At 45.0% G+C, this 21927-nt stretch overlaps 3 protein-coding genes and 2 non-coding genes across 5 annotated transcripts; 3 read left to right on the top strand and 2 right to left on the bottom strand.

The window, feature by feature from the left end:
* Positions 1 to 535: 535 nt before the first annotated feature.
* On the top strand, positions 536 to 608 carry TRNAA-AGC (transfer RNA alanine (anticodon AGC)). Its single transcript has one exon. It is a non-coding gene; the product is annotated as a tRNA-Ala (tRNA).
* A 4380-nt stretch (positions 609 to 4988) lies between these two features.
* Positions 4989 to 11460, top strand: LOC103712778 (uncharacterized). The gene is made up of 5 exons (XM_008799402.6): positions 4989 to 5161; positions 6144 to 6413; positions 9008 to 9139; positions 9886 to 10002; positions 10921 to 11460. The coding sequence occupies exons 2-5, from the start codon at positions 6144 to 6146 to the stop codon at positions 11263 to 11265; spliced, it is 864 nt and encodes a 287-aa protein (XP_008797624.1). The 5' UTR covers positions 4989 to 5161; the 3' UTR covers positions 11266 to 11460.
* Positions 11461 to 11501: 41 nt separating this feature from the next.
* LOC148703017 (uncharacterized) lies at positions 11502 to 16068 on the bottom strand. Its single transcript, XM_089924083.1, has 2 exons — positions 11982 to 16068; positions 11502 to 11593 (listed from the first exon to the last, which is right to left on the bottom strand). The coding sequence occupies exons 1-2, from the start codon at positions 16066 to 16068 to the stop codon at positions 11502 to 11504; spliced, it is 4179 nt and encodes a 1392-aa protein (XP_089780209.1).
* A 2518-nt stretch (positions 16069 to 18586) lies between these two features.
* LOC148703016 (uncharacterized) lies at positions 18587 to 19224 on the top strand. Its single transcript, XM_088701732.2, has one exon. It carries the CDS (start codon positions 18729 to 18731, stop codon positions 19089 to 19091), a length of 363 nt encoding a protein of 120 aa, XP_088557858.2. The 5' UTR covers positions 18587 to 18728; the 3' UTR covers positions 19092 to 19224.
* A 2392-nt stretch (positions 19225 to 21616) lies between these two features.
* On the bottom strand, positions 21617 to 21763 carry LOC148703015 (small nucleolar RNA snoR135). Its single transcript, XR_015967612.1, has one exon. It is a non-coding gene; the product is annotated as a small nucleolar RNA snoR135 (small nucleolar RNA).
* Between the last annotated feature and the right edge of the window lie 164 nt (positions 21764 to 21927).

Raw genomic sequence — 21927 nt, 5'->3', positions numbered from 1 at the left:
CTTGATGGCTTCTCATGAGGGAAAAAAGGAAAAACGATCATGTATATTTTGTTGACCAATTTATCCTAGCTATAGTAATCCTCCCCATTCATCTTTAATGGAGCTCTGCTTATTCCTGCTCAAGTCTATATAAAACCAACTTTTACACTATGAATTTAATTCTTTCAAAAAAAAAATCCATTATTATCACTTTTTCAAATCCTTTTTTAGCATTTATCTTTGCACAAGAGGTTGGTCCGTTGTTGTTTTGAGATTCATAATATCAAGGTTATCATTCTCCTTGTCATTGTTGCCGTTGTCGTCATTTGCTTTGGAAGATTACTGAACTTCATCCATCACAATTAACAATCTTTTCAACATGCTTTCCAAGTAAAAATGGGAATAAATAAACCAACTTACTAGGAAAAAGTGAACAAGTTGGGGCAACATAAAAGCAAATACCGTTTAATTTATGTTTGGATATGGCGTTTGGTGGTCTGCAAAGTAGCAGTTCACATACGGACTTGTGCCTCGAAAACAAAACCTTCCTGTCACTGGGGATGTAGCTCAGATGGTAGAGCGCTCGCTTAGCATGCGAGAGGTACGGGGATCGATACCCCGCATCTCCATATTTCTTTCCTATTATCTTTTTTTCATCCAGTCTCCCCTAATAAGTAGCAACATTCTTCTTTCTAATCCGGCCCCCCTATTTAAACCACATACCACTTGAAGGAAGGGGGGAACAAAGCCAGTTTTCTGTGCAAATTTTTTTCTTCTTTTGATGCAAGCAGAAAGTTTCATGTCTGTCTTATTTCAAAATTTGCATGTCAAGGAGTAGCAGGTAGAATTGGTGTTTCCCTTTGAATACATCTCCAAGCATCGGTATATTATCTAAAAGACACTATGGTTAAGTGACACCCAAATTTTCCTAGAAGCTTGCTGATGATGTATACATTATAATACTCACTGTCCACAAAGAGAATACTAATTCCTTTGTATAGCCACCTTATAGCCCCGAGATCCGTATATTCTAGAAACTAAAATGCCATCATGTATGAGCTATGCCACCGAACTTTAGTTCAGATAGTACCATCTCTCGTCGGCCGTCGCTCGGGTAAGAGGTCGAGGGTTTCGAGAAACCGAACCATGTTGTAATGAATCATTTTTTTGTCAGCACAGTAACATCTAGCATAGCAAAAAAAGATCCATGACAATGGAAGAAATTGCTCGGTCCGGTTATCTGCAATCTTGACAACGACTAGGACATTGCAGTGGAAATACTTGAGAGAAAAAGAGGTGATTATTGTTACCTTTTACTCTAGACAGATAGCACCATAGCAGGGCAGTACCAATAGTATCGCACTGTGCAATTGTTTTTCACACTTTTGAACACTTTCAGTCCTTGGGCTGTGTGATTCATTGGGCCAACATGGACCTCGACGACAATCGCCTAACAATGTGGGACCAGAATCTTCCCACGCTCCACTCTGTTCATGATTCCCATCAAGCTTTCCTCACCAATGGATATTTTTGTGAGTCCTCTTGAGCTTTCTTTTCTATATATCTCGAACAAAAACCCTCTAGGGCGTGCACAATAAGATCGTCTAAGGATTGCTTTCTTTTTCCTGTCATGTACCCTATGACACTAATCTTAAAGTGAAAACCAAAGAGGCAAGGCAGGATAGAACTCTTCCTACTAATGGAATACCTTCGTCCCATAACTTCCTTAATAAAAAAAAAGAAAGTACTTGAGGTATCTTCATACCTTCCTTCTATCCCATAGCTCTTCTTCCTTATCAAGCTGTTTATCTCTCTCGTGAGTTCTTCCTCCTCCTCTTTTCACCAGTACACACTCTATGGCCTTGTGTTATACAGTTGGCAAATAAATTATCCACTGATTTAGTACATACCTCTATGCACACTGATATACATTTTTCAAAATAAGATATTCATCAGCATTCAGTCTATGATTATATCATATATGCTTTGTAAATTAGTCATTCAGTGAACAATATATATCACCAAATCGATAGACATTTTTTAGAATATTGTGTTCACTAATATATAGTTCATAGCCATATGATATATACTTGGCAAATTAATTATTCAATGATCCAACGTATACCGCTAGGTAAATTGATACATAGTTTCTATAATATGGTATTTACTAGTACATAATCTATGACCACGTGATATACACTTCACAAATGAGTCATCTAGAACGGAGGATGAGAAAAGGATTTGGGGATGAGGAGGAAGGTCTCATGGACGAACATATAAAGAAGGACAAATGACTTCATGAGGAAGAACAACTATGGGATGGATGGCCTCACGAATAGAAAGTTTTGTGAGAAAGAAGACCTACGGGAAGGACGACGTGAGGATGCTTCATGTATTTCCCTTTTTTTTTTTGTGGGGAAACCACACACTCACACGCACTAAAAAGGTTATGTGATGATGGCCAGATTAAAATGGATGGTCTAAATTATAAATCACATAAATTAGCACCTAAACTACCCATCCTTCAGATGATAACTGAAGTGGCAATTAGGTATTGCACCACTCAATTCCAGTGGCCATTTCTGCTACGATACTTGATCGTACAGAGTCATTTCAAATCAAACTATTGGGATAGACCAGGAACTGATCGGAGGCAGTGATAATGCCCCCCATTTCGACCATCGAAACGTGCTAAGCCATGAAACCAAAGGCTGCCTCTCAAGTAACACCTCCACCATATGAAACAGCTCAAAAGCCAGAAAAGCATTTGATCTCAGTGCTCTCTGTCTGATGGAATCAACCATGGAGATGATTTACTTGGACCCTCATTCCACTTGAGAGCTCAAGTTGGATCTTAGTGGAACCAATCACCTGCCCACTTCCCTGCTTCAATGTATCCAGTACGATAAGATAATTCCATATCATTCCCTTGATCTTGTATGAGTCTTTTCCCGACATATTGATCGACTTTTTCTCCCCCTGTCTACGTAGTAATAAACCTCGATCGCGAGTTTCTATTGGCAAAGTCAATTCTCTTTTTCTTACATTTTATCTTCCATGGTGAGATACCTCCATGTCTCGTTATTTTCTTGGTATCTTCAACACATTTGCAAATTTGTGGAAAAAGCCATGAAAACTAAAGGGCCTGATCACCATGGGCTCAGACTATCTAAATCTATTGAGCCCACATGCATTTGGGCTGACCCGAAAAACAAAAACACCCATCAAGGGTCATTCTTTACAACCTAAACTGGTTGCAAGTTAATTCTTCTAAGATCTCCATAAAAAATCAACCTCAAGGGTCTATTGCAGTATTAAGCCCCAACAGGTGCATGCATGCATGCATGCTTGATCACAGGAATTTTTTTATGGATTTCGAGTCATATTTTCTGGCCAACTGATAATGAAAACAAGTCTTTTATCCATTGAGAGGATAGATTATATATAATAATTATTTTTTTTTTAAAGCCGATTTTACCTTACTCAGTAAATCAGACTGTAGTTGTCTAATGTAAACTAATACCCTTGGGTTGCTGTTTTCATCTAAGATATTAATTTAAATCTGGCAGGTCGCAATTTTTTTTTTAAAACATTTTTTATCATTATTTGATTTCTTATAATTTGTTTCTCTCATCTTTCTTTTCTGATTTTCAAGAACGTATTATTTGATTTCTTATAATTCACTTATCTTCCTATTTTCTTTACAAGTTGGATTTTTTTTTAAAAATAAGCATGTTTTATCCTCAATTTTGATGTTTTAACTATTAATTTATTATTACCAGAATTCTCTAACCTTCCTTAGTGAATTTGGATTATTGTAATTGATTATAGAAATCTCCTATTACAAAGTTATCATGACTCATGCTTCCTAATCCAACAGGAAGATTTGCGCTCATTTTCAAAATAAAAACTCTACTTCGTGATAGACATGACTCAAAAAGGAATAGAGGCTACCTTCTAAGAAAATTAAAGGAAGAATATAGCAGGTAGGAAGTTTGAAATTATCTTGGATTGCAAAGATACATTCTATTTTCCTATTTACGTTAAGAAATTCCCCATGGAATGCAATACTAATCCCTCAAACGTGTCGGCTCCATAAAATCTCGCGTATTCTAAGTTATGGTTCAAAACCATGCTTGTCATATTGAACTTCATAGGAGCATGTCATACAAATCAGAATAAATTTCAAACATAGAATTTTTATATATTAATTTTTTATAAAACTCCATCACAATCTTCATACTGGGGTGTTGTGGCGGAAAAGATCCAATTATAACCAAAAGTTGATTTAAGATATTTTTTGGGTTGAGTTTATTAGATTGGGTGTCGAGTTGGATTTTGAGAACATCTAACCCATTTGGCGTTAACAGTTTCTTACCAAGCTAGTAAAGTTAGATAATTATATAGGAGTTTCTAAATCCTGCCTTCAAAAATTTTGAGAGTCAAAGGCATTTGGAGGAGGACAATCATGAACCATTGTATGTGAATTTTCTTCATAAAAAAAAAGAAAAAGAACTTTGAAGTCAAGGGCATAAGTAAATATGTAATCCACAAAGCTGCAGTGAGACTGGTTAGTTTAAATCTATTTGCAGGAGTCTAACTCAACTACATTAAATGTCATCATACAAATAATTTATAGATCTCTGCCTTCATATATATATAATTTCTAATATTAATTTATACATGTCATATAAAATACTGCTTCATGCCTCGTGTGACACATAAAATCCTTATCTTATCAGCGTCTCAATCATAGAGTTGGTCAATCCTCCAAACCATTGGCTACCATAAACCATAAAAAAAAGGAAAAAAAAAAAGAAATTTGACCCTTTATGTAATTGATAAATTATAGCGAGATTTATTATTAAATTTTAATTATTATTATCAATAAAGTAAAAAAGTGAGAGCCGTCCATTTGTTACAATAAGATCGCCGCTTGGTGGCGTGATCTGATTATGATTTAGAAACTCCTATTTTCTTTTATATGTAGTTGCCGATATCGGCCCGATATCTCTTCTTTGCTCCCCCCCCCCCCCCCCCCCTCTTTTTCCCCTCGTATTTCCTCTACTAGGGCACGGGAGAGAACCTCTCTCATCTCCGCCTCCCCTCGCCGCCCCTCTCCGCCCTCCCTCCTCCCCGCCACCGCCGGCCACCGCTCGGCCTCCTCTTCTCTCTAACACCGGTAATCCGTCTCTCTCTCTCTCTCTCTCTCTCGGGGGCATGGGACCTCTCATCCCCTCGCTTTCCCTTCTCTCTCCTCTCCGCCGCCGCCCGAACAGCACCCCCACCGTCCATCCCTACCTCTGTGGATGAGAATGGGCGGGGTGTGGAGAATCACAGGAGGGGGAGGAGAAGAGGCAGAGAGGGATGTGGTTTTGTTTTCTTTGAATTGCAGGAGATCTTTGGCCTCCATTGATCCCTTATCCCAGAATTCCACTCCTAGTTGTCCAAGAAGTGCTATTCTTTTGGAATTTAATCCTACTGTTTAGCTTCTATGCATGAGATTTGGGGGATGATGCTAAAGTGGTTGCACTTATCTCTTGATAGTGCTTTTCCAATGTTCTGAATCAACTAAATATGGGAAATGAGGGGAAATTCATGGGACAATGGAACCCAGGTTCCTGAATCTCGTGGGGCTTATGTCAAAATTGAAGAAAAGATGATACTATTTTATGCTATGGAGCTGTTTAGATTCATATGATGTAACTGAAACAAGTTCAGCTGAAAATCACATGGGATGAAGTAGTAAGGAAGGATATAATACATTTACATCTTTCAGAAAATGTGGCCCTAAACTGAGCGGAATGGAGGAAAAGGATTCATGTAGGTGACCCCAACTAGTTTGGGATTAAGGTTTCGTTGAGTTGAATTCAACTAAAATAAGTTCAGCTATCTGATATTATCAAGGATTGATGGATCTGGTGGTTCATCATGCTATGGCTGTCCTAGGTCATGCAAAGCATCTTCTAACTTGCTTTTGACAAGAAAATCAAGATGATTTGTGCATTGTTTCTGCCGAATTTGTTGTTGTAATGGATAATAATGTAGTTATTTGTTTGGAAACAAAGAATTGGAAAATGAAAATCTTCGTTCTGAGTTAAGATGCTTATAATTTTTTCCCCATAGTTTCCTGTCAACTGATTGTGTGTTTGCCGATTTCCCAGATGTCGTTGCAGGAAAGCTTGAATAAATTTAAGCAACAGCAAGAGAAATGTCAGTCGACCCTCACCAGCATAGCTGCCCGAGCACAATCTTCAAAACCCCCACATGCCCCCCAACCACAGAAAACAGCACCTTCAAGTTCTTCAGCTCCTTCAAAAGCACCTACCGCAATTAAATTTTCGAATGACACAGAAAGGCTACAGCACATCAACGCAATTAGAAAGTCACCTGTTGGTGCACAAATTAAACGTGTTATTGATCTACTTTTAGAGGTATGTGCCTGACACTATCTTGACATGCAGATACATACTGTAACCTGGTCAGCTATTCAGTTTTATCCATTTGCCTGCTGGTTCTATAAGAAGCATACTTTTGAAAGTCATAGATATCTCTTGAAAATTTTGCTTGCTTTTTATCAATGCATCCATGCATGAACTTATTAGTGGTTCAACAGCAGTATCATGAAACTATGGTGACTTTAAGTATCCCAAAGTTTATTTTTAACAAAAAGGAATATAGCTGATAAAATCAGTGCATAAGGTGATTGAGATGCGGACTGGGTTGAATAAGAAACTTTGATGACAAAGATAATGCAGAAAATAGTTTGAGATGAGGATGAACTTTGGCACAATGGTACAGTTGCTCCATTGTAATCTAGAGGCTGTGAAACATAGAAATAGCCTCTCCATATGCTAGGGTAAAGCTGCATTCATCCGACTCTCCTCAGACCTAGAATGGTGAGAGCCTCGTGCACTGGGCTGCCCACACAATTTGATGTAAAGAAATCATGGTTTAATTGCTTATAGGGTCACTAAGCCAAGGGACCTTTGAAGCATAGGCACCTCTATAGAGTGCTTAGTGAATCAAGCTTTTGTGTACATGATTGAATAAAACAAAAACTAAGTAAATGTATATCTTGATCATTAAACTGTATCAACTTCCATCAGGAAGATATTTCTACAACATAAAGTTGAAATAATATGCTTATATGTCAACACAAAATGTCTTCTTTTTATACATTGTTGTGGAAGATAGAATACTTTGAGTACCAGGGCTGCAGCTGTATCTAGCTGTTCACGAACAGCTTGAGCTTGGCTTGATAATAGTCTTGATCGAGCTTGTTGAATTTGGAAACAACCTGAGCTTGAACTTCATCGAAACTTATAAATGACCCAAGCCTGAACACTTTGAGCTTGCAAAATAAATGTTCACTTGGGCTGGGATGGATGACAAGCTCATTTGAGCTCATTTTAACAACCAGGCTCGAACATCTACTGTCAAGCTTGGGCTGAGCCTGGATACATCTTTCGTACAATGACTTTGGCCCATTCATATAATGAGTTGCCCGTTTTAATACAATGAGCTGTGCTGAGCAGCTTAGGCAGCTTGGCTTGCTTGTATTAACTATGACACATGGTCCACCAAGAAACTCCAGAGAGAACTAACATTTATGACTTTTTAAGAAGTTAATTATTGCTAATTCTTATTCAACAATTAGATATCATGATTATGGAACGATAATACACAATACCCCATACATTGATTTTTTATAAATGGTGTTTATTAATTGATTTCCTACGAAAAGTTTATTCTAAACCTCCTAAATCTTAACAAGGGCAAATAGCTGCATAAAATCTGTATTGTCATTAAATTTGATTTTTTTTTTGATAATTGAATTTTGTTAACTACAGTAACTCACATTGATGAAGGTGAAAATTACACATTTATTGAGTTTATGTAAAACAAACATAATCATCATGTGGAACAAGAGATAAAGTAGGAGAGGGAGAAGGGCTAGAAGCAAAACATGGAAGAAGAACATGATGTAGGGACGAAAGGAGAAGAAATTGAAGAGCAAAGTGAAGGGGAAATTTGAAAAGAAAAATTTGTAGGACGAAGGAGAGGGGGAAGAGATAGAAGTATAAAACAATTAGAAAAAGCCCAAATGGGAGAAAGTGAACCTTTGTTCTAATTGTAGAGAAGAAAGAAACAAAGAAAGAAAAAGGAATGATGAAGAGGAACATAAGAGGCAAAAAAGAAACTGAGAAGAGAAGAAATGAAAAAAGCAAGAGGAAAGTAGAAGGTGCTGAAGAAGAAAAGAAAAGGAGAGGCAAAAAAATGCAACTACTGAAATTTCACAGGAAGAAGTGGTAGAAGAGTAGAAAGACGAACCCTATTGTATATCATATTGTTGTTAGATATTGGTATTACTCAAACATATAATATTAATCGCACATATACCTATGCAAGTATGCATCCATTATTATAGTCAAGTGCATTAGTCATGGTTCAATACATAAGCTATGCTGACACGCAGTTAAAAACTCAACTTATGTCTTAGTTAATAGTCAATTTTATAATTATAATTCTAAATCTTCCCAAATTTATTCATTTTGAACATCCAAAGGGCCGCTTAGTCTAATCAGGTGGTCAATTCTTAGGCAGCGTATTTCTTACCTAAGCATCGAGGTGGCTGCCTGCAACAATTCTGGAATAGATTACAGCATATATCTTGCAAGGGAGTTAAAGCATAGCAAAGTCTTATTTTTGTAAATCTATGATGTATTAAATGTTTTAAAGTTGAATAAAGAAAAACTAGCAAATTAGATTTCATTTAGGAAACATGAAATGGGCTGCCTGCTTCTGCTTTAAAGCTTCAGTTGAGCCAACTTGGAAGATTTCTTGCTTCTGATTGTAGCAGTAGCTGGAACCATGAAACACCAGTGACATTGATATCATCTTTTCTTGTAGGGGCTGTTGTTAAAACATTTGTTGTATCAACTCTTGATTTTCTCTCTCTCTCTCTCTCTCTCTCTCTCTCTCGCATACTAATATATATATATATATTCTCTTTCGACTTTTGCAGACAAGACAAGCCCTCACACCAGAAGAGATAAATGAAGCATGCTATGTTGACATAAATGCAAATAAGGCAGTCTTTGACAGTTTGAAGAATAATCATAAAGTGAATTATGATGGGAAGCGTTTTTCTTACAAGGTAAGGGTCCTCTTGCACTAGAATGCCAATCTGTGTGTGTATGAATAAATTCTTATTGTTTTCTCAAGACCTCTTTCATCAATGAATTCCCCACCCCTTCTCTTCTCTTTTCTTTCTTTTCTTTTCTTTTTTCTTTTGCGTATTGCATGCTCACATCCATGAGTTTGAGAATAGTGCTGCATTTAAACTTAGTTTTCCATCATGGACTTTGATCGTGCCATGGTCCAGTTATATGGACTATCCAATAGATTACAACCTCATTGACAGGCCATGTCAAATTGCTAAGTGATTCTCTTATGAGTAGCTAATCTTATAAATATATAGTTATTTCATTTATATTAAAATGCTTAAAAATGAACTGGTAATGGCTTAGAAGAATTGTTCAGGTGGCTTGATCTTATGCTTCGCATAATAACTGTCTAAACTCTTAAATGGCTTGATATCATATACTGGTGACATACCAGTGTCGGACCACCAGAATATACTTTCATTTGTGCAGTAAGTGTATGCTATATTATGCCTACCTCTACCTACTGTTGCATTCGAGGATCCTGTGGGAGAACTTTTTTTTTTTAGCTTTAAAGGGAGAACTTCAGTTGTAGAATATATTACATTCTGGAACTAACAAAATGCAATGTGCATGGAGATTGGTTGTTCCCTTTGTGTTCTTGTTGCGTAAATTCATTATTAATAAACTTGTGGAGCTTCCAAGAACTGATATAATTTCTTTTGTTTATCTTATACAGTCTAAACATGATCTGAAAGGAAAAGAGCAATTGCTTTCTCTGATAAGGAAGTTTCCTGAAGGCCTTCCTGTTGTGGATGTCAAGGATTCATACACATCTGTGATGGAGGACCTGCAGGTAATTTTTGAAAACCCTGCTGCTTCTATATGATATCGATGCATGTGCCCCTAATAAGTGCAGCATTCTATTTTCTTTATGTGAATTCAAGGTGAACATACTGTTATGCGTCAGGCATCTCAAATCTTATGCTCGGTGGCCTTTCCTTGTAAATACTGAACACTAACAAATTATTTCAGATATGCCACATAAATGTGGCATAAATGTGAGGACAACAAAAGCAACAAATGATCTATAGGTTTGATTGTTTTGCTTTGGTACGTGCCCTCATTTATTTGGATGATCTAAAGAAGGATGAGTCCTTTGTCATCATTGTCATCCAAGCATTTTCATCAAATATGGGTTGGCTATGGAGCAGAACTCCTAGATAAGGAAGCTGTATGGAAAGATTGAGAAGATAGTGCAACCTGCTGTTACCTTGATCCCAATTCTGTTCCAGTTTTGCTCTGCTTGTTTGGTTTTATTTTATAGAGTTTTCTTTCTTTTGTCATCCGAAACAGATATTATGCTTATGTTTTCTTTCTCTAAGTTCTATATTTCTTCAGGTATACAAATTAGTGAACCTGGTTATTTTGATGTTTGACAACCTGAGTGCTATCAGAAATTTATACAAAATTCACCATAAAGATAAATAGAAGAAATGTCCAGCCTTGTTACACTTGGTCCTCTATGATTAGCAACTAAACGAGATAACATTACCAAAAGAAAACTATAAAGTGGGATACACTTTTCTGCCCCCTTGTAGTTTGGAAGTTAAAGGCTTTCAACCGAGGACTCTTGCTGCACCTCTTTGAATTATACCAGCGCCTCTGAGCAGGATTGGTTTAAATTTCTCACAATATACTGAAAAATATATTTGTATGTATGTTCTGATGATTTTTGAACTTCAAAGAATAACTAAGATTTAGATATCTACAGGCGTTGAAGTCTGCGGGTCAAGTTTGGCTTTTGTCCAACATGGACTCGCAGGAGGACATTGTATACCCCAATGACCCCAAGGTGATGATAAAGGTGGATGATGATCTGAAGCAGCTGTTTCGTGGGATCGAACTACCACGGGACATGGTTGATATTGAGAAGGAGCTGCAGAAGAATGGCATGAAGCCCGCGACCAACACAGCCAAGAGACGGGCCATGGCCCAAGTCCATGGCATCACCTCGAAGCCCAAACCTAAGAAGAGACGCGAGATTAGCCGAAGGACCAAGCTGACCAACGCCCATCTCCCTGAGCTCTTCGAGAACCTGAATGTTCCAGACCCTTGAAAGACGAATTGGTTCCTGACTTGGTGGGGTTTCTTCTTGCTGTTCCATCAATTTCTTATCATAGGACCGTGGTGTATCTTTGCCTTTATTCTAGGTGCAAGAGGCATACACATGATGCATTTGAGAGGACCATTATTTGTATAAGAACCAGATTTATGTAATTGCAAGAATGTTCAAAAGGATGAGTTGTGATAATGCATTCTGATGCATATATGTGATTTCTTGGTATCGGCCAGCTATTTTGGGGGTGAAGAACATCGGATACGGTAGTGCTTGCTTCTGTGCTGCCTGCCAACAAGGATCACTTTCATCTCATTGCTGCTGATTGCTGTTATGCAATTCAGTATGACAAATTAGTGAGGCTATATCCCAATTGATTCCTTTAAACACTCCAGCAGAACAAAACTAAAAATCCCAAGGAGCCTCGTGCGGTGGTTGCCGGTTGCCACACATCCAAATATCTAAAAAGAAACATAACCTCCGAAAAGTAATGACAATTCCAGTTTTGTTCTTGAAGTCTCGTTAGTAAACAATACAAACATGGAGTAGGTAAAAAAAATAATATCGAATTCATTCAAAGAAAGGAACCACAAACGTGTCTTACTGGCTCTGTCCTTTTTTCTTTTCTCTTTTTTTTTTTTTTTTTTGCTTGAAACGGGTATTTCATACAATACGTGTACGAATACACCCAAGAAAATCAAAATACAACAACTCACGGAGTGCTGGTGGTAGCTCTCCCTCTCCTGACCAAAGGGTGTACTCTGAGTGGTGGGCCGCGTGGGCCGCCACCCAGTCAGCTGCCCCATTGGCCTCTCTGAATACATGCTTGGCCCGAAGGACCCCCCCATCTCTCATCATTATCTCAATGTCACGGACCAAGGGGTGGTCTGTGCCGTCTCCCCGTGGCCCCATCTGAATCCATCGAATAACCGTGGCCGAGTCGCCCTCCAGAATAATCGAACTAGCCTGCAGCACCACTCGCGCATGACGCAGACCCGCCCAGGCAGCTCGCAGCTCTGCCCCTGGTACCAATGTGTCGAACAGCTGGCAGCCACCTGCTGCCACCACCTTGGAATGCGGGCCCCGTATGACAAAGCCTGCACCGCCCCGCGCACCGCCATCCAACACCGACCCGTCAAAATTGACCTTGAGGAAACTCGGGGGTGGGGGCTCCCAAGTGAAAAACACCATCTGAGGAGCTGCCGTAGCAGAGGGGGAACCCCAGGTGTCCCGAGCTATCAAAGATCTATCTAAAGGGGTGGGCCTGATCTCCATGGCCTGTGCTCGGGCAAGCTCCGCAACAAACCTCGGTGACACCCTGCGCTCCCCGAGAGTACGAGCGTTCCTGGCCAGCCAAATCTGATGTGCTGTGCAAGTCGCTCTAAAGGCCTCCAGCCGGGTACTCGAACTGGCAAGCCCCTGCCGAATCACCTGGAGAAACTGTAGCCTCGCGCTCCGAGCCTCCTGCGAGACCTCGGCCCACTGCCATGTCGACCTCGCCCAAGTGCACTGAAAAAGCACATGGTCCACCGACTCCTCAGCTCCACACGTCCCACACTCTGCGGGGATCCCCCAACCACGCCTGCTCAGCACTGCTCTCGTCGGAAGGCGGTCCCAAAATACCTTCCATAAGAAAAGGGCTGCACGCGGGTGGAGTCCGGACCTCCAGATCCAAGTGCAATCCGGCCCCCGCTCATGCTCTGGCTGGATAACATGGGAAAGGTCTCCCAGCCTAACCTTGGCCCGGCTCGAGGTACCCCAAACCGTAACATCCGGCCCTGCACATCCTGGTAACGGAAGGGATCGAATCCTCGCAGCTAGGTGCGCCCCGAACAGCCGTCGAAGTTTGGTCTCATCCCACTCTGCTCCATCTGCAACTAGGAGATCACATACCCGCAGTCCCTCTACTGCCTCTGTGTCTACCATAGTCGGCCAACACCGCAGAGGAAGGGTGTCTACCCACGGATCGCTGGTCACATCAATGCTCCTGCCGTCCCCTATCAACCACCTGGTGTTTGCCGATGCGATCGGCATGTACCTCCCAATCTCGCACCACATGAAAGAAACCCGGCGCCCCCTCCGGGCCACCTGTAGGACCCCTAGGCTATATCTGGCTGCCATCACCTGACTCCAGAGGCTGTGCGGCTCAAGCATAAACTGAACCGCGTGCCGAGCAATGAAAGCCTCGCGCCTCTCCAGGAGGGACTGCACCTCCAAACCACCCTCACTGGTCGGACGACAGATCTGCTCCCAAGCCACCAGATGCACTCCGTGGCCCCCACTGTGGGACCCCCATAAGAAGCTCCGAAGAAGACGCTCAATCCTCAACAAAGTCGTCTTCGGCACCACAGAGTTGGCCATGAGATACATCGGCATGGATCCCAACACTGATCTGATCAGAGTCAATCTCCCCATCATGGATAGGGAAGACGCCCTCCATCCCTCCAACCTACTCTGGATCCGCTGTACTAGGCCCGAACACTCTGCCACTCGTAGCCTCCGGCCAGCGATGGGAACTCCCAAGTAGGTCAACATCCCCTCCTGCTCTGGTATCTGCAGTATCTCCCGGATCTCCTGCCGGACTCTGGTCTCCGTGCTGGGGCTGAAAGTGATAGCTGACTTCATGAGGTTCACTCTCTGGCTGGACGTCGTGCAATAGTCCGCCACCACCCTGCGAAGAACCCGTGCCTCAGCAACTCGTGCCTTGGTCAGGAGAAGACAATCATCAGCAAAAAATAAGTGGGAGAGCGGTCGGGCCCCCGGTGCTGGAGTGAAGGCCTCCATCTCCCGGCTGGCGTAGACACGCTGCAAAGCACGTGACAAAATATCAGTACAGATAATGAACCAATATGGGGATAAGGGACATCCCTGCCGCAACCCCATAGTAGACTCGAAAAAAGATGATGGTGTGCCGTTGACCAAAATAGAGAATTTTGGCCCCCGGACACACCCCATGACCCAACCAATCCATCGCCTGTGAAAGCCGTACGCCTCCAGTACCCGCTGGAGAAAGCTCCACCTGATCCTGTCGTAAGCCCTCTCCATATCCAGCTTGACTACCATCAGGACTCGCCGCTTCGGTGCTCTTTGAAGATCCCACATCATTTCCTGGGCCAACAAAACATTGTGTGAGATATTTCTACCAGCTACAAAAGCCCCTTGCTCATGACTAATGATGCCAGGCAATAGGGGCTTCATCCGGCCCACCATTATTCTTGCCACAACCTTATATAAAGTTGTACACAAGCTAATGGGCCTGAAATGACTCGGCTCAGCAGCATCCTGACGCTTAGGTATAAGCGTGATGAAAGTGGCCTTCCAGTCCTCAGGCATCGCTGCTCGGGTAAAGAAACACTGGATAGCCGCCACCACCGCTCGCCGAATAATACCCCAATACTGCCGGAAGAAGAAGGGAGGGAAACCGTCAGGTCCCGGGGCCTTGTCCGCTGCCAAGGCCCAGACTGCCTCTTGGACCTCCTGTACCAACACCGGTCGGATCAGGGATTCCCTCTCAGCGTCATCAATGCCCACCTCCACCCTCAGTGGGGGATCTCCATCACTAGCCACCTCATCCTCCGTCCATCTGGCGCGGAAGAAGTCAAGTAAAGTCTGTCGGATAGCAGGCTCGCCCACCACCCGATGGCCGGGCCCATCTCGCAGAGAGTGGATCATACTCCGCTGCCTTCGAATGACCGTCGACCGATGGAAAAAACTGGTATTACGATCGCCCTCACTCACCCATTGCACACGGGATTTCTGACGCCAGAAAATCTCATGCTGCCGTAGCAGCGAATGGTGAGTCGCTAGAAGCCCCCGAAGGTCAGCCATATCATCCTCCGAAAGCACCCCTCCTGAGTCTTCCTTCCTTTGCAACTCGGCGATCGAGGACTTTACCCCCTCCAAATGCCGGAAAATGTTACCCACCACCTCATGGTTCCAACGGCGAAGCAGCCTCTTGGTCAACTCAAGACTACGTGAGACCCGCTGCATGGCATCCCCACGCACCGGGATGCGCCACACATCACGAACGATATCCCACGACTGGGGGTATGATAGCCAGACCCGCTCAAAGCGGAAGGGGCTATGATGGACGGGACCCGAAGAGGTGGAAAGAAGCAAAGGACAGTGGTCTGAGGCAATCCGGGGCAGATGACTGACCCGGCAGGTAGAAAATCGGAGAATCCAATCTGGAGTCCCAAAAGCCCTATCTAGTCGCTCCCAAACCCTAGCACTACCTTGCTGATTATTGCACCAGGTGAACCGTGGTCCGGAGAACCCTAGGTCTACCAGGCCGTTCTGCGATGCAAAATCGCGAAACTCCCTCCTATCCACCCTATCCGTGAAGGCAGCACCACCCCGTTTCTCACTCTCCTCCTGAATACAATTGAAGTCACTTACCATCACCGTCGGTATACCCTGGGCGATAAGGTTGGTGATCTCCTGCCAGAGGACTCTCCTGACCCTGTGATTAGTGCTCGCGTACACACCACACAGGACCCACGGAGCGGCATCAGGCTCTGACACAACCATGACTACCTGTTGGGGGCAGTTGTGGAAGACATCGACTGTCACCACACCTCGCCTCCACAGGACCACAATACCTCCCGACAACCCCCGGGACTCAACTGCGTAGGTCTCCCAATCCCGCTCCAAGCGTCGCCTCAGTCGTCCAAGCCCCTCTCCAGATAGTCGAGTCTCACAGAGGAAACAGATCTTCGTACAGTGGACCTGCACTAACCGCTTAAAAGAGGACATGAAGGACGGCTTAGCCGCCCCCCTACAATTCCAAGCTAGAATCATCATGGATCACAGTCCACATAGTCGGCCTCAGAACCATCCTCCCCTAGGGTTGCGGGGGCCGCCTCAGGCACAACGCCCTGACTACCTCGCTCCTCCTCCCCACCGCATACAGTGATGACAGGACTCATAACTGCCGCCCTGACACGCTGCACGACAGTAGGTGGGTCTGTGCCCCCTCCTACCAACAGTGTCTCGGCCTCCAGGTGCGGAGCAGGGTGATCCCCCGCCTCGTACCCACCTGAAGGGGAGGGACCAAACCAGAAGACCCCATCCGAGCTACGCCCTGAGCCCTCAGAGGCGTCCCACAGCTGCGGGCCCTGCAAGACCCCACCAGAAACCACATGTGGCCCCCCTGGATGCTGGGCCTGGGGGCCCTTGGCCCGCGGGCCATCCTCAGATCCCGCGGCCAAACCTCCCTGGCCCAAAGCATCCAGGTCCCGCTCCCCCAACGCGGGGGAGGTCCGTAGACCAGGTGCAGACCGCGCGCGGGGCGCGTCTGCGGCGCGGGACGCGGCGTGGGCCCGCCCCGCCTGCCCGCGGCCCCAGACTTTTGGGCGCAGGCCCGTTGGGCTGGCTCAGTGCCGGCCCGCTGGCCCACCACGACGAGCGCACGGGCCGGCTGGGCCACATCCCATGGGCCCCCTTTCGGGCCGGGGCCCGCGGGCGGCCTGGGCCTTTTCTGTTTTTGGGCCTGGGCCGAGGACACGCTACTGGGCCCCGGGTCAGCCCGTATAGGGCCGAGTCCTTGACTCGGCCCCGAGTCAGCCCGCGGAGGGGCGATCCCCCGGCTCGGCCCCGGGTCCACTGACTCGGCCAGGCCATCTCCAAGCTCGCCGGCTGAGTCAGTCAGGAGAGGTCCAAAAGGGGGCACCGCGTGCTGCCCATCCCCCTCACCCCCCAGTGGCGACCGGCGGCGCGCGACTTTTGCTGGCTTTTGCCAGCCGTCCGTGTCCGCCGGGGACACCGGTGAGGTCGGCTGAGCCTTTGGGGGTGGTGGCCGAGTCGAGGACGACCCTGATCCGAGGTCGGGTCCAGTCGTCTCCCTCGGCCGCCCCTCCCGTGGTGGTGGTTTCTGCCGCGTCGCCACCATCCAAGGGCCATAGACAGGCCCTTGGACCTCCTCCCCGACGCTCGGGGGCGATGGATTAGGCACATCCCCGGTTTCCTCTACCACCGGAGGCCGGTCCCCATCGGTGCGAGCAGCCGTCGGGAGACGACATGCCGCTTCCAAATGCCCCATCCGCCCACAGCGGGGGCAGAGGACAGGGATGCTTTCGAAGACGAAGGGCTGCCACCGCACCTTCGTCTTCCCCTGTATCAGGATTTCCGGCCGAAGAGGTTGGGTGGTGTCGATCACCACTTTCACCCGAGCAAAGCCCATCGCTTGCTGCTGCTCAGTGACCCCGTCCACCCCCACCGGCTGGCCCGCCCGAGCCGCGATGTGGAGGATAGTCGACGTCGACCAGTACTCCGGCGGCAAGCGAGGCAAACGAAGCCACACCATCGCCATCTTCACCGAGTCGTCCCCCGGCTCAAAATCCGGAACCCACAGGCTCATGGCGAGGAGCTGCCCCGCCACCACCCACAGGCCCTCACCGAGAGCCCGGTCCCGGTCCTCCGTCGACCGGAACCTCAGAGCGAGGTGGTCGTTCGCGAGCGGAACGGCCACCACGTCCTGCAACTTCGCACGGGCGGCCACATCCTTGGCCACCCATTCCGCCAGTATCCGGCGGCCAAAACTGCGAGCGACCACCGCCCGCCCCTCCCACTGCTGCCGAGCCGCTTCTATTGGTTCCTCCGGAAGTCGAAGGACATCCGGGAAGCGGCGGCTTAGGCGCTCCACTTCCACGGCCGTGGGCCATTGAGTGACCCATGGCCCCGGCCTCGACCACGCCGCAGGGCGCTCCCCACGTCCAGGTCCAGGTGCCTTACCTTGGCCTCTCGCCGCTCCCTCCGCCGCCTTTGCCGCCGGCTGCTTCCCTCTCCGGTCCATGGTGTCGCAGCCGCTGACCTGGAAGGAACAAGTTAGCAGAAAAACAGAAATAGGGTGTACCAGACTGCCCCTCGCCGGCAGGTTCAGCCGCTGGGATCTGCGCCCTCGTCCGGAAGCTTTGCCGGAGGCTGCCGCAGGCCCTATCGCCCCAGGCTCAGACAACCTCCCTCGAAACTCCCTCTCCGAAGGCCGATACCGCTGCCGACCCCTGCTGCCGTCCCAGGCTCCCCGGTTTAAAACCGGCAGAGTTGAGGACACTCAGAGGGTGAGCACCAGTGCTTTCTCGCAGCCCCGGCCGCCGTGAGTGTCACGCCGACCAACCGGAGCACCAAAAACCAGGCCGAAAGCCCCTCAGGCACCGCCTATGAAACTAGCCGTTGTGCTTTCTCTCACTACGCCAGACTTTCTCTCACTAACGGGATACACTCTTCACGAGAGAGCTTCTTTTGACCGACCAAAGCTTGCTGGCTCTGTCCCTTCCCCAAGATAAAGATAACCTTATGTCCGCAGCCACAACCATATGCCTCCACGAGGGATGCAGTGCTGACCTCGTTTCTCGAGCCCCACCTACATATCTTCCCTCCTATTCTCCGTTCTCTTTTCTCTCCGTCGGCAGCACAATTCCTTCACCATCCTTCCATAACACAAAGGCGGTGGTAATCTCTTCCTGATGGCATCAGTTTCCGCCGCCACCATGGCGATGCCGCAAACATCAGCAGGCCACCGGAAGCCGTTTATCGGCTCCGACACCTTCTTCCACCCACTTAAGAGGCTCCCTGCCCGGGCTGCAGTTTCCAAGACACGAGCGAGCATCCGGGCATCGTCAGTGAAGGAAAAGGCAATCGCTGGTCTGACAGCAGCGGTGGCGGCGGCTGCCACGGTGATACCGGACGTGGCAGAGGCAGCCCGGCCAGGGATCTCACCATCACTAAATAACTTCCTGCTCAGCATTGTGGCTGGTGGAGTTGTGCTCGGCGTCCTCGTCGGAGCTGTCATCGGCGTCGCCAACTTTGACCCCGTGAAGCGGAGCTGAAATGAACAACAACAACCAAAAAAAAAAAAAAGGCCCCGTGCGATGATATGATTTATATTATAATCGTATGTACCTTAACGGTTACCTGTTTGCTCTTCCTGCCAAAGTGAACATTTGAATGCCGTGTTTCTCAGCTCTTGGATTCTCTCTGATTTTTTTTTTCTGTCCCTTGAAATTCTCAGCTATCTCTCTTGATGCGCACAAGCGTGTTTGGTATTAGTTTTGTTTTCGTTTTTTTCTTATCTAGTAATGGGAGGGTAATCTACATTAAGTGTTCTTAGAATGAAATTAGTATTTCGCAATCTTAGAGAAAGATCATAGAATCTTAACAGGGGTCACCACCCCTCCGCCCCCAACCAAATGGAATGCGCATCCCTTGATCCACGAAAAATATGGCTGATGCAAATGCAAAAATTTGCCGGCGTCCATGCAAATTATTCATGATACTTTTAACAACGATCTCTGCTCGTCCATCTACAGTGCGTAGATTATATAAAATGTCGGCAGGAGTAAAGCTTAACCATCCTTTTTTCCCTTAACAGCCCATCAAAATCAAATGAACCTAGTAATCGATCATTGCTCATTTTGATAAGATTCCATCGATCATAGCAGGTGCAACCTTAACTTCTTCATCCATGGAGGCCAAAGTGGCAGTGGTTTCTTGTGCCTTCACATTTGGTTACCTAGATCATTTTTGGCTTATTGTGAGAACAGAACCACGTGAATTCATTAACAAAAGAAATGTTACTGCAAGAACAGAAGACCGAACAACTTTATAAAGCAAGTATTGTCTTAACCCGAAACCCACAATCATAGCCTTAAAACCTCATTCAACCTCACACGCTTCCATCCTGGAGAATAAAGGTAGAAAGCCAAACTCATTACACGCCTGATCTGGTCGTACTACCATGCTTGATAACAACATCAAGCTTGCAAAAATCACCGGATATGGAGAATTTAGCATACTTCAAGATTTTTTTTTTAAAAAAGAAAAGAATGAATGGCATAAAGACCTTCTCATATCAACAACACAAAACTACAGTTCAACCTAGCAACAACCTTTCCCAGCAGGGCGACAACACACACTATTATGTAGTCACTAGGATTCAAATCAAGCAGCAATCTCAAAGAGGAGACACAATAAAATAACTAGTAAAATTTAAACGAGATTGTTAAAACATAAATATGACGTATGATAGCAGGGGAATCAGCTTGCACAATTACACAGTAGGATAGCTCCATTCCTACCATACCTATAACCAGCAATATCCTTGACCACCAGGAAGAATATCTATACCTATAAACAGATTGGAAGATTTTTTTCCCTTTTGAGCACTTTATGAGACCTATAACAATAGCAGGGAAACCCTAAAAGCCCGAGAGATCCACAGGAAAGTAGAGGTTAATCAGATGATCGAATTCATAGAAAGATGGCCTCGGAGGCTGAGACACCCGTCTCCGGGAGTGGTCCGCAGCCTAGGGCTCATGTGGAAAGGGTCTTCTACCAGGAGACAATGGAGTCTAATCAAAATATGAGAAAAATAGTTATCCAGATTCCAACCAAAATAGCAACGGAAATCAAATGCCTATGTTCCTCTAGTATCATCACCGTAGCAGGGAACGGAACGCTCGGCAACAAATCCAAATGAGTAAGATGCTGATACAGGTCCAGTGATACAATAATGAAGTTCTCTACTTTTTATCTCATCAAACTTTGCATCCATAAAAAGGTCTCTAACTAAGATCACATGATGCAAACAATGGTGCATTTGATTTTCAGAATGAGAATCAGAATGATCATATTCTCATTTAGTTGGTGACTGAAATCAGAATGACATTTGAATACTAAATGAGAGTCAGCATTGAGTTTTGGAGGATAGAGGCATTCCTATTCTCTGAAATTAGAATAGGAATGGGATTCTCCCAAACAAACAACCAGAATGGAAGTCCCTTATGCCTATTCTTATTCTAGAGCCCATAAATCCCCTCAACCAAACATGCCCCAAATTCACTTTGTATGCCATCACTTCGACCAACATTGAATCAACAAAACCCACATCTAGCAAACAGATTAAGCCCAAATACACAGAAAACCTGCTACACCCAATAAAGACTTAACTACAACCGCTATCTTAACTATACTGTATACAAATCAGTATATACAATCAAGGCTTTCTGAAAAAATAAAAAAAGAAAAATAACTATTAAGTACTCTAAGTGAAACATGCTGCCCATCTTTTCAAAAAATGTAGAAGAAAACTCAATGGATAACTCTAACAGCTTATTAGTAGAGAGAGGCATTCCTATATACAATCTTGCAGTTTGCAGAATTTCAGCAAGGAATTAAATTGTCAGGAATATCCGATTAAGAACGGCCTATCAAAGACTGGTAATTAATCATAGATGAAGAGGAAAGAGCAAGAGGATGGAGATACATTCATGAAAACAATCTAATCCATCTCCACAATGGTTATTTCATCAAGATCCTTCTGCACTGGTCAGCTCATAATATGGACGCCGAGATAGAATATCGGAAAAATGATTGTTGACATACCCAATGAAAAGATTGGGGTCCAACTGCCCATTTTCTCCAAACTTAATGTAGCAGAAAACACTTTCGGCTAGAAATGCATAGTAGAAGAGCATAACACCGATACACACTATCCTGCACTTTCGCTGATGAAGAGGATCCATCCAGGTCCAATTAATGTCCTAAAACCACAGAAAGAAACAGAAAAAAATAGGATACACACCAACATTAACTTCATTTCTATCTTTCTGACTATGTCTGATCCCATAGGATAAATATAATATTAAGCAAGGAATCCGAAAAAAC

The sequence above is a fragment of the Phoenix dactylifera genome, chromosome 7, assembly GCF_051530095.1.
Source record: "Phoenix dactylifera cultivar Ajwa chromosome 7, Ajwa_hap1_PhDact_Kaust_v1.1, whole genome shotgun sequence".
NCBI lineage: Eukaryota > Viridiplantae > Streptophyta > Magnoliopsida > Arecales > Arecaceae > Phoenix > Phoenix dactylifera.
This window is presented reverse-complemented; position numbering and strand designations above follow the sequence as displayed.

Excerpts from the sequence above, each read along its gene's own strand:
- LOC103712778 (XM_008799402.6), top strand. The coding sequence starts at position 6,144 with ATGTCGTTGCAGGAAAGCTTGAATAAATTTAAGCAACAGCAAGAGAAA. Across the intron at positions 9,140-9,885 it reads GGAAGCGTTTTTCTTACAAG|TCTAAACATGATCTGAAAGG; the intron begins GTAAGGGTCCTC and ends TATCTTATACAG. Across the intron at positions 10,003-10,920 it reads CTGTGATGGAGGACCTGCAG|GCGTTGAAGTCTGCGGGTCA; the intron begins GTAATTTTTGAA and ends AGATATCTACAG.
- LOC148703017 (XM_089924083.1), bottom strand. The coding sequence starts at position 16,068 with ATGATGATTCTAGCTTGGAATTGTAGGGGGGCGGCTAAGCCGTCCTTC. Across the intron at positions 11,594-11,981 it reads AGAGCTACCACCAGCACTCC|CAATCAGCAGCAATGAGATG; the intron begins GTGAGTTGTTGT and ends ATTGCATAACAG.
- LOC148703016 (XM_088701732.2), top strand. The coding sequence starts at position 18,729 with ATGGCATCAGTTTCCGCCGCCACCATGGCGATGCCGCAAACATCAGCA.